We start from the raw sequence: 12,344 nt of genomic DNA, 5'->3' as shown, positions 1-12,344 counted from the left end.
GCCAAAACCATTCTTGAAGCTGGTTTCCAGCGGGTGTCCTGGGTGAAACCCCCCAGCCCCGTGGCTCCCTGTGCGGGGCTGCAGCTGGCCTGCCCCGCCCTGCCCCCCTTGTCCAGTGGGCAGTGGGTGGCAGCCACTGACGGATGGGGGTGCTGGGTCCCACAGGTGCTGATGGGATACCTGAACTACATGGTCCAGCTGGGAAAGCTGCTGGGCGGAGGGGACGAGGACACCATCCGGCCCCAGATGCAGCAGATCCTGGACTTTGAGACAGCGCTGGCCAATATCACCATCCCCCAGGAGAAGCGCCGGGACGAGGAGCTCATCTACCACAAAGTGACGGCAGCCGAACTGCAGGTAGCTGAGCTCTGCTGACGCGGAGGCTGAGGCAGCACAGAATTCAGGATGGAGGGCACTGGACTGGGGTGTTTACACCCCCTTCACCAGACCCTCAGAGCAACCCCATGAAGCAGGGATGGTTGCTGTCCCCAGTTCACAGACGGAACTGAGGCTTAGAGAATTAGAGTTGCCTGCTGAAGGCCACATAGCCAGGGACCAGCCAAAGCCAGTCTCTTGCCCTATGCCAGTCTGCTTTTCTGAAACCGCAGCCACCTGGGGAGACTCTGTGGTCGTGATAATACTGGCTCACATTGATTGGGCATTTCCAGTCTCTCAAGCTCAAGTACATCAAGCCTGATGCACAGCCAGTAAACGTGAAGGTTGAGTTCTGATGTCACCTCCCTTTTCCGAGCCAGGAGGTGGTTAGGTGATGTGCTCGAGGCCTCTAGGCTCCTAAGTGGCAGGGGAGCTGGGACCTGGACTCAGGCTTGGCTCACTGGAGCTCTGCTTCTGACCACGACCCCTGGTGACCTCCTGGAGCTGTAACAGGGTTGGGGTCAGAACTGTGACGCTGTCTGCACTGGGTGTACCCTTCTGAGAAGTCGATGTCTCTTCTGTAGGTCAGCCTCTACCAAAGCCTGCCCCCTGGTGGCTGCTTGGGACTTGCAGGTAGTGAGTTGATTGCCTGCCAGTTCCTTCTTTCCAGTTCATGGCATGTTGGTGCCTAGCCTTCCCCCAGGCTCTGGGGTCACAGAGGAATCAGCAGAACGGCCTTAGTCAATCTTCCTATTTCCTGCCATCGCCCAGGAATGCTTGGCTAGGCCATGCTTCCCTGCTAGGAAGGATGTCCAGGCCACCTGTGTTGAGGCTTCACTCTTCCTCTGCCCAGCCGAGTCCTGCCCATCCATTAGAGTTTGGCTCATTTCTGCTGCTTTAGGGAAGAACACCTAGGTCCCTACCCCTTTTTCTCTCTCCATCCCTCCCTCCAACAAGTGTCTGTGGGGCTACCTTGGGGCCTTGCTCTTGACGTGCTTCCAGGCGAGTAAGGGACACCAACGAGGAAACAAGCTCAATCTCATTGCCGAGTGCTTTGGGCAGAAGAAGCAGGGCACTGGGGCCAGGGGCAGAGCTATGTCAGGGAGGGTGAGTCTAATGAATAAGTGAGCAAGAGCCAGGCTGACTGAGTGTCCCAGGCAGAGGTGCAGCCCACACAAAGGCTGGGGATGAGGGCAAGAGAGCCTGGCCTCCTTCTGGGTGCCAGCTGCCCTTTAGGTCCCCAGAGAAGCTGGCATCAGGGGGAGTGGTGCTGAGTGGATTGTCATGGAGATCAGCAGCCTGTGCTGGGCACCATCTGGCACTGTTTTTCCGCTCCGAGGCCAGGAAGTCGAGGGAGATGCTGTTTGTGCAACATGATTTGGTTTGCTCCAGCTGCCCAGTTCTCAGCCCAGAAGGGCTCCAGCAGTCCCTCTCCCCCCTGCAGTGGCCACGAAGCCAACTGACAGCCCGAGAGTGGCCGAGAAAGCACAGTAGCCCTGGGCACATCTGCCCCAGCGTGGCTTCCAGGCTCTGCCCCCAGATGTCTTTTCACCATTGCTTTTGCTCTATTCTTCCAAGCAAGCAAGGAAAGGCTTTTCCTCCCTCCCAGCTACAGAGCTGCCAGGGTGGGGAGGATTTCAGCAGAGGCGGCAGCCTGGAATTGTGTGAGTCCTGGGCTTGGAGTCAGAAGACTGCTCTGGCCCAGCCCCACCGCGAGCCTTGGGCAAGTCACATAACCCCCTCTTTGAGCCTTGGTTTCCTTCCTTGTAAAATGGGCTTTGCTTGCTCATTTACACCTGCTCCGTTGCAGAACACAGAGACAAATGAGGGACAGCCCCTGCCCTCATAAGGGGCAGTGGTTCTTAACTTTAAGTCACAGAATTCTTTGAGGACAGGTTGAAAACTGTGGCGCATCTCCCAGAAGAAATGGACATGGTTACATATAAAAGAATTATGTCTAGTGTTTAAAGAATTCCTGGACCCCTGAAGCCTGGTGTCCTGGATGAGAATTGGCCTGCCCTGCCCATGGGGTTGCATGACGGTGAGATAAGGCAAAGGATGAGATCTCATCTTGTAAACTGACATGCAATTCGAACATATTACAGTAATCGATCTTAGTATTATTCCTGTGTCATCCGTAATGACAGCCCACGTCGCCAGCCCTAAACCAATTTGATTCATTCCACCCTTGGACAGAGAATGTCTTTCTGTTCCCTGGTATCTGGAAATTTGGTTTTCTTCCCAGACTCCAGGAGGCTCAGGGAAAGGCGCCCCAGCCTTTCACAGTGTGGTTCTAGGAATACACGGTGGTTCCAGGCAAGCCCGCAGCAGCAGAGTCTGAATTCAGACCCATGAATCAAACATCCTTCTGTTGCTTCTCTAGAGGCTTGAGGACCTTCCTGTTCCTTTCTAGGACCTTCCACACCAAAAGTTGATTGGGAATGAGCCCCATCCTCTGCTCTAAATTCTTCAGCTGAGATAGAGCCTGGGGGCATCCTCTTTCCTCTCCCACTTTTGCAAGCCTACTTGAGCTGGGTGCTTGGTGACCAGCGGTACTCTTTGGCTGCGGGTGTGGAAAATAGAGCTCATCTGTGTGCCCCAAAGGCTTCGAGTCACAAGTGGAATGTCCTGGTTGGTTAAAAGAGCCGTCTCCATGGAGATGGACCCAGGTACTCGGGTTTAAGTTAGGTGTTCACTAAAGCAGTAAAGATTGAAAATGTGAAAATCTTGGTATTCAACATGCACCCTGTTTTCAGAGTTGTGGGAATTTGCCTGCGCAGAACACCTGCTCTCCCTAAAGGAACAGGGCTTGTGTTAAGTACACGGGGATTTATCATCACCTATATCTGTACCCTGATCAGAGAGTTCCAATCACCTGCAGTTTATGAAGCTCTTGTTAATTGTATAAACAGCGACATTTTGTAAACTTGGCGATTTTCCTGGGGGGCTTTGCCAGCAGGTCACACTGTCAGGTGGCTCTAAGTGTTGAGCCCTGTTTGACCATCTCACCTGGACACCTTCAAGTTTTGCAGCCACAGAAATTTGATGGGGAGCCCCAGAGGTCACCTGCTTAAGGAGCTCCTGCCAGAAAGAGAGGGAGGAATGGACAAGCTAGGGGAAAAAAGAAGCTCGATTTATTGCATAAGCTGTCCCGAGAGGCACAGAGCAGCCCACCCTTGGCAGGGATTTTTGTCTCCATTTGAGAGAAAGGCTGCAAAGTGACTTGAGGTCCAGAGCTGGTTCATGGTGGGGACCCCAATCTAGGTCTTCTCCAAAACAGGGCTCTTCCCAGCTCATCTTTGTGCCAGGCAGGTGGGGATGTACTGGGGCCCACTGGGCACAGCTCTTCCCAACTCTGTGGGTAGTTTGCAATAGGTCATGGTGGCAATGCAAATTATCCACCATCACTGAGAGCCAGTTGTTAAATGTTTACTAGCACACCACTGCCCACGGGACCCGCCCTCCTCAGTCCTTTGAGGTCCTTGTTCCCCAGCAGCTGAGCTGCCCTTTAAAACCAGAGAGACTGTCAAGTGGGAGGTTTTTATGGCTGCCTCTGTCACTGAGAACATTACAAGTATTTACCAGCAGGTTATAGATTCATCGATGTCACAGATTGATTTTACGTTCTTAATTGATCTTCCCGTGTGAAGGCCATTTATAAGGCATCTCTCGCTTCCTTTATTTGTCTTGCATTTTGCCCATTTTCAAGGGAACAAAGAACAGAATTTGGAATCAGTCCCAGGACCACTCTCGGGAGGCTTTGAGCAATGATTATAATAGCTAATCAATGATTATAATAGCTAGCACTGATTGAGTGCTTGCTAAATACCAGATACCACTGACATTACAGGCATTTTTGCTGTAACAGTATATGCAGTCCTGAAAAACCTTGCATCCTGTAAAGCTACAGGACTGAAAAGAACTGAAAAGAACAGAACATATGGGGAAAATAGGACTAGAGCAGTCCATTCAGAAGCTGTGTAACTTGAGGACATTATGCTAAGTTAAATAAACCAGTCACACAAGGACAAATACTGCACAGATCCACTCAGATGAGGTATATAGAGTAGTCAGGTTCACAGACAGAAAGTAGAATGGTGGTTGCCTAGGGTGAGGGAGGGGGATGGGGGAGTTATTGTTTAATAGATTCAGAGTTTCAGTTTTGCAAGAGGAAATCTGTGGATGGATTGTGGTGATGGTTGCACAACATGAATATATTATACTTAATGCCACTGAACTGTACACTTAAACATGGCTAAGGTGGTAAATTTTATGTTACCACAGTTTTTTTTAAAAGTTGTGCCACTTGGTCATCAAAACACTCACAAGACAGTAATTGGAACCTTGAGAAATAGCTCGTGTGGCTGGAGGCTGCCTGGTGGGAAATGGAACTCCTGGCTGTGGACGCGGAGACCCCGAAGACAGACAGATGGGAGCTCTATGCAGTGGGGCTGCCGTTAGGCGGGCCAAGGGCAAGTGCAGCCCTCTGGGAGCTGAGAGTTATGCAAAGTGGCATGTGCCTCTGTGGGGAGGGTTGTGTGCAGGTGCTCCTTTTAAATTATCTTAAAATAGAGCTGACTGGCTTCCTGTGTGGGCATCGGCTGAGCTGAGGGCTTTTACTCTCTTGCTGAGGTTATCATCCTATGCTTGCTTTTCCAGATCCCATGGCTGAGAAAGACCTGCTGTGGACCAGAGAATTCTATGCACTCTACTGCTGTTATTCTTGTAGTTACCAATCATACAGAAGACTGATCATATTGAATCTAGTTGATGTTACAGGACCACATGTTGAGTAGAACAGACAGGATTACTTGTTTAATTCTCACACTAACCCTGTGGGGTGGGTTTTATGATGATGAGCCTCACTTTTCAGATGAGATCCCGAGGCACAGAGAGGCTCATCCACTTACTCCAGGTCACACAGCTAGTAAGCGTATGAACCCAGGAAGTTGGCTCCAGATTCTACACACATCCATTACAGACCCCTCTGAGGCTCAGTTTCTTCATCAGTAAAATGGGGATAATGGTACCTACCGCCTAGGCTTGTCATGAGGTCCAACTGAGAGAAGATGTGTGTCACTGATGGTGGCATCTGGCACTGGAGGGGCTTGACCAACAGTGGCTGCCGCTGCTGTCACTGTGTCTCCTCTTATTCCATTTCAAGTTACAGTTTGGTGTTTGGTGCCTTACAGTTTCATGTACAGCGTCTCTGACAACAGTCAGCCAGCCTGGGTTTGACATCTGCCCAGTGCACCGTCAGCCAGCGCCCAGCTCTTTGCTTTGTCCGCGGTGAGGGCTCAATGGCGCCTTCTTCAGAAGAACGACCTAGAGTCCTGGGCTCTGAGGAGAAGAGCCCAGCCAGAGTCACGCTGTCTGCTTCCCTTCCAGGCCTTGGCGCCCGCCATCAACTGGCTGCCCTTCCTCAACACCATCTTCTACCCTGTGGAGATCAACGAATCCGAGCCTATAGTCGTCTACGACAAAGAGTACCTGAGCCAGGTCTCCACCCTCATCAACAACACAGACAAATGGTAAGGGCACCCGGCCGCCTGGGATGGGCCTCTCGTGGGCAGCCTCTTGGTCACACATGGCCCCTCTCCTCAGCCAGGACGGGGGCCACACTGACTAGGAGCATGGGCCCTGGGCTGGCTTTTGTGAGAGGCTGCAGGGTACCCAGGCTCCTCCGCCTGCCAGCTTGGTAGCCTTGGGCATGTTTCTTTCCCTTTTTCGGGTTCATTTTCCTCATCCATAAAATGGGGATACAAATACAGAGAACTGAGTGAAATAATCTGTGTGAAGTATTTTAACACAGTGCCTGACACTGAATGGGACTCAGTAAATGTAAGCTAATAACTTAGTTAATATTTATGATTTTTAAAAAATATTTATTTAGTGGGCTTCCCTGGTGGCGCAGTGGTTAGGAGTCCACCTGCCAGTGGAGGGGACGCGGGTTTGAGCCCTGGTCTGGGAAGATACCACATGCCGCAGAGCAACCAAGCCTGCGCGCCACAACTACTGAGCCTGAGCTCTAGAGCCCGCAAGCCACAACTACTGAGCCCACATGCCACAACTCTTGAAGCCCGTGCACCTAGAGCCCATGCTCCGCAACAAGAGAAGCCACCACAATGAGAAACCCACGCCCCACAATGAAGAGTAGCCCCCGCTCGCCGCAACTAGAGAAAGCCCACACGCAGCAATGAAGACCCGACGCAGGCAAAAATAATAAATAAATTTTTTAACTTAATTATTTATTTATTTGGCTGCGTCAGGTCTTAGTTGCGGCACATGGGCTCTCTAGTTGTGGCATGCAGGCTGTAGAGCACGCAGCCTTAGTTGCCCCCCGGCATGTGGAATCTTAGTTCTACCACCAGGGGTTGAACCTGTGTCCCCTGCATTGGAAGGCAGATTCTTAACCACTGGACCACCAAGGAAGTCCTATGGTTTTTGTTTTGTTTTGCTTTGTTTTGTTTTGAGTGAACAAATCTGAACTTTATTTTGAATACTGTGAGGAACATTGAAAGCTTAATACTTTTTTTAAAATAATTAATTAATTAATTAATTTTTGCTGTGCCAAGTCTTAGTTGCGGCACGCGGGATCTTCTTTGTGACATGCAGGATCTTTTTTTTTTTTTTTACAAATTTCATGTAATGTCTGAAACATTTATATTAACATACTTCCATACAAATAACCCAAAGACAGTTTAGTATTAGTGGGTTTTTTTGTTTGTTTGTAGTGAAGGTTCTTATCAGTCATCACTTTTATACACATCAGTGTATACATGTCAATCCCAATTGCCCAATTCAGCACACCACCATCCCCACCCCACCACAGTTTTACCCCCTTGGTGTCCATACGTTTGTTCTCTGCATCTGTGTCTCATCTTCTGCCCTGCAACCCGGTTCATCTGTACCATTTTTCTAGGTTCCACATACATGTGTTAATATATGATATTTGTTTTTCTCTTTCTGACTTACCTCACTCTGTATGACAGTCTCTAGATCCATCCACGTCTCAACAAATGACTCAATTTCGTTCCTTTTTATGGCTGAGTAATATTCCATTGTACATATGTACCACAACTTCTTTATCCATTCGTCTGTCGATGGGCATTTAGGTTGCTTCCATGACCTGGCTGTTGTAAATAGTGCTGCAATGAACATTGGGGTGCATGTGTCTTTTTGAATTACGGTTTTCTCTGGGTATATGCCCAGTAGTGGGATTGCTGGATCATATGGTAATTCTATTTTTAGTTTTTTAAGGAACCCCCATATTGTTCTCCATAGTGGCTGTATCAATTTACATTCCCACCAACAGTGCAAGAGGGTTCCCTTTTCTCCACACCCTCTCCAGCATTTGTTGTTTGTAGATTTTCTGATGATGCCCATTCTAACTGGTGTGAGGTGATACCTCATTGTAGTTTTGATTTGCATTTCTCTAATAATTAGTGATGTTGAGCATCTTTTCATGTGCTTCGTGGCCGTCTGTATGTCTTCTTTGGAGAAATGTCTATTTAGGTCTTCTGCCCATTTTTGGATTGGGTTGTTTGTTTCTTTAATATTGAGCTGAATGAGCTGTTTATATATTTTGGATATTAATCCTTTGTCTGTTGATTCGTTTGCAAATATTTTCTCCCATTCTGAGGGTTGTCTTTTCATCTTGTTTATGGTTTCCTTTGCTGTGCAAAAGCTTTGAAGTTTCATTAGGTCCCATTTGTTTATTTTTGTTTTTATTTCCATTACTCTAGGAGGTGGATCAAAAAAGATCTTGCTGTGATTTATGTCAAAGAGTGTTCTTCCTATGTTTTCCTCTAAGAGTTTTATAGTGTCCGGTCTTACATTTAGGTCTCGAATCCATTTTGAGTTTATTTTTGTGTATGGTGTGAGGGAGTATTCTAATTTCATTCTTTTACATGTAGCTGTCCAGTTTTCCCAGCACCACTTATTGAAGAGACTGTCTTTTCTCCATTGTATATCTTTGCCTCCTTTGTCATAGATTAGTTGACCATAGGTGCGTGGGTTTATCTCTGGGCTTTCTACCTTGTTCCATTGATCTATGTTTCTGTTTTTGTGCTAGTACCATATTGTCTTGATTACTGTAGCTTTGTAGTATAGGCTGAAGTCAGGGAGTCTGATTCCTCCAGCTCCGTTTTTTTCCCTCAAGACTGCTTTGGCTATTTGGGGTCTTTTGTGTCTCCATACAAATTTTAAGATGATTTGTTCTAGCTCCATAAAAAATGCCATTGGTAATTTGATAGGGATTGCATTGACTCTGTAGATTGCTTTGGGTAGTATAGTCATTTTCACAATGTTGATTCTTCCAATCCAAGAACATGGTATATCTCTCCATCTGTTGGTATCATCTTTAACTTCTTTCATCAGTGTCTTATAGTTTTCTGCATCCAGTCTTTTGTCTCCCTAGGTAGGTTTATTCCTAGGTATTTTACTCTTTTTCTTGCAATGGTAAATGGGAGTGTTTCCATAATTTCTCTTTCAGCTTTTTCATCATTAGTGTATAGGAATGCAAGAGATTTCTGTGCATTAATTTTGTATCCTGCAACTTTACCAAATTCATTGATTAGCTCTAGTAGTTTTCTGGTGGCATTTTTAGGATTCTCTATGTATAGTATCATGTCATCTGCAAACAGTGACAGTTTTACGTCTTCTTTTCCAATTTGTATTCCTTTTATTTCTTTTTCTTCTCTGATTGCTGCGACTAGGACTTCCAAAACTATGTTGAATAATAGTGGTGAGAGTGGACACCCTTGTCTCATTCCTGATCTTGGAGGAAATGCTTTCAGTTTTTCACCGTTGAGAATGATGTTTGCTGTGGGTTTGTCGTATATGGCCTTTATTATGTTGAGGTAGGTTCCCTCTATGCCCACTTTCTGGAGAGTTTTTATCATAAATGGGTGTTGAATTTTGTCAAAAGCTTTTTCTGCATCTATTGAGATGTTCATATGGTTTTTATTCTTCAATTTGTTAATATGGTGTATCACATTGATTGATTTGCATATATTGAAGAATCCCTGCATCCCTGGGATAAATCCCACTTGATCGTGGTGTATGATCCTTTTAATGTGTTGTTGGATTCTGTTTGCTAGTATTTTGTTGAGGATTTTTGCATCTCTATTCGTCAGTGATATTGGTCTGTAATTTTCTTTTTTTGTAGTATCTTTGTCTGCTTTTGGTATCAGGGTGATGGTGGCCTCATAGAATGAGTTTGGGAGTGTTCCTTCCTCTGCAATTTTTTGGAAGAGTTTGAGAAGGATGGGTGTTAGCTCTTCTCTAAATGTTTGATAGAATTCACTTGTGAAGCCATCTGGTCCTGGACTTTTGTTGGAAGATTTTTAATCACAGTTTCAAGTTCATTACTTGTGATTGGTCTGTTCATATTTTCTGATTCTTCCTGGTTCAATCTCAGAAGGTTATACCTTTCTAAGAATTTATCCATTTCTTCCAGGTTGTCCATTTTATTGGCATAGAGTTGCTTGTAGTAGTCTCTTAGGATGCTTTGTATTTCTGCGGCATCTGTTGTAACTTCTCCTTTTTCATTTCTAATTTTATTGATTGAGTCCTCTCCCTTTTTTTCTTGATGAGTCTGGCTAATGGCTTATCAATTTTGTTTATCTTCTCAAAGAACCAGCTTTTAGTTTTATTGATCTTTGCTATTGTTTTCTTTTTTTTTTTTTTTTTTTTTTTTTTTTAATTTTATTTATTTATTTATGGCTGTGTTGGGTCTTCGTTTCTGTGCGAGGGCTTTCTCTAGTTGCGGCAAGTGGGGGCCACTCTTCATCGCGGTGCGCAGGCCTCTCACTATCGCAGCCTCTCTTGTTGCGGAGCACAGGCTCCAGACGCGCAGGCTCAGTAGTTGTGGCTCACGGGCCTAGTTGCTCTGCGGCATGTGGGATCCTCCCAGACCAGGGCTCGAACCCGTGTCCCCTGCATTGGCAGGCAGATTCTCAACCACTGTGCCACCAGGGAAGCCCCTATTGTTTCCTTTGTTTCTATTTCATTTATTTCTGCTCTGATCTTTATGATTTCTTTCCTTCTGCTAACTTTGGGTTTTGTTTGTTCTTCTTTCTCTAGTTCCTTTAGGTGTAAGGTTAGATTGTTTACTTGAAATTTTTCTTGTTTCCTTAGGTAGGCTTGTATAGCTATAAACTTCCCTCTTAGAACTGCTTTTGCTGCATCCCATAGGTTTTGGATCGTCGTGTTTTCATTGTCATTTGTCTCTAGGTATTTTTTGATTTCCTCTTTGATTTCTTCAGTGACCTCTTGATTATTTAGTAACGTATTGTTTAGCCTCCATGTGTTTGTCTTTTTTACGTTTTTTTCCCTGTAATTCATTTCTAATCTCATAGCGTTGTGGTCAGAAAAGATGCTTGATATGATTTCAATGTTCTTAAATTTACTGAGGCTTGATTTGTGACCCAAGAGGTGATCTAGCCTGCAGAATGTTCCGTGCGCACTTGAGAAGAAAGTGTAATCTGCTGTTTTTGGATGGAATGTCCTATAAATATCAATTAAATCTATCTGGTCTATTGTGTCATTTAAAGCTTCTGTTTCCTTATTTATTTTCATTTTGGATGATCTGTCCATTGGTGTAAGGGAGGTGTTAAAGTCCCCCACTACTATTGTGGTACTGTCGATTTCCTCTTTTATAGCTGTTAGCAGTTGCCTTATGTATTGAGGTGCTCCTATGTTGGGTGCATATATATTTATAATTGTTATATCTTCTTCTTGGATTGATCCCTTGATCATTATGTAGTGTCCTTCCTTGTCTGTTGTAACATTCTTTATTTTAAAGTCTATTTTATCTGATATGAGTATAGCTACTCCAGCTTTCTTTTGATTTCCATTTGCATGGAATATCTTTTTCCATCCCCTCACTTTCAGTCTGTATGTGTCCCTAGGTCTGAAGTGGGTCTCTTGTAGACAGCCTATATATATATGGGTCTTGTTTTTGTATGCATTCAGCGAGCCTGTGTCTTTTGGTTGGAGCATTTAATCCATTCACGTTTAAGGTACTTATCGATATGTATGTTCCTATGACCATTTTCTTAATTGTTTTGAGTTTGTTTTTGTAGGTCCTTTTCTTCTCTTGTGTTTCCCACTTAGAGACGTTCCTTTAGCATTTGTTGTAGAGCTGGTTTGGTGGTGCTGAATTCTCTTAGCTTTTGCTTGTCTGTAAATCTTTTGATTTCTCCATCAAATCTAAATGAGATCCTTGCCGGGTAGAGTAATCTTGGTTGTAGGTTCTTCCCTTTCATCACTTTAAGTATATCATGCCACTCCCTTCTGGCTTGTAGAGTTTCTGCTGAGAAATCAGCTGTTAACCTTATGGGAGTTCCCTTGTATGTTATTTGTCTTTTTTTCCCTTGCTGCTTGCAATAATTTTGCTTTGTCTTTAATTTTTGCCAATTTGATTACTATGTGTCTCGGCGTGTTTCTCCTTGGGTTTATCCTGTATGGGACTCTCTGCGCTTCCTGGACTTGGGTGGCTATTTCCTTCCCCATGTTAGGGAAGTTTTTGACTCTAATCTCTTCAAATATTTTCTCTGGTCCTTTCTCTCTCTCTTCTCCTTCTGGGACCCCTATAATGCAAATGTTGTTGCATTTAATGTTGTCCCAGAGGTCTCTTAGGCTGTCCTCATTTCTTTTCATTCTTTTTTCTTTAGTCTCTTCCGCAGCAGTGAAGTCCACCATTCTGTCTTCCAGGTCACTTATCCATTCTTCTGCCTCAGTTATTCTGCTATTGATTCCTTCTAGTGTAGTTTTCATTTCAGTTATTGTATTGTTCATTTCTGTTTGTTTGTTCTTTAATTCTTCTAGGTCTTTGTTAAACATTTCTTGCATCTTCTCGATCTTTGCCTCCATTCTTATTCTGAGGTCCTGGATCATCTTCACTATCATTATTCTGAATTCTTTTTCTGGAAGGTTGCCTATCTCCACTTCATTTAGTTGTTTTT

The 12,344-nt window shown here is 45.2% G+C and overlaps 1 protein-coding gene across 2 annotated transcripts in view; it reads left to right on the top strand.

Moving 5' to 3' along the window:
- The window catches only part of ECE1 (endothelin converting enzyme 1), a 120,252-nt gene that overhangs the window by 87,533 nt on the left and 20,375 nt on the right, over positions 1–12,344 (top strand). For both annotated transcript variants that reach the window (XM_036844112.1, XM_036844121.1), the window contains exons 8-9: positions 166–357; positions 5,764–5,906. In XM_036844112.1, coding sequence (XP_036700007.1) covers positions 166–357; positions 5,764–5,906 — 335 coding nt within the window. The remainder of the gene's footprint in view (positions 1–165; positions 358–5,763; positions 5,907–12,344) is intronic.

The sequence above is a fragment of the Balaenoptera musculus genome, chromosome 1 (genome assembly GCF_009873245.2).
Source record: "Balaenoptera musculus isolate JJ_BM4_2016_0621 chromosome 1, mBalMus1.pri.v3, whole genome shotgun sequence".
In the NCBI taxonomy this organism is placed as follows: domain Eukaryota; kingdom Metazoa; phylum Chordata; class Mammalia; order Artiodactyla; family Balaenopteridae; genus Balaenoptera; species Balaenoptera musculus.
The sequence above is the reverse complement of the archived record's forward strand: the minus strand, read 5'-3'. Positions and strand labels throughout refer to the sequence as shown.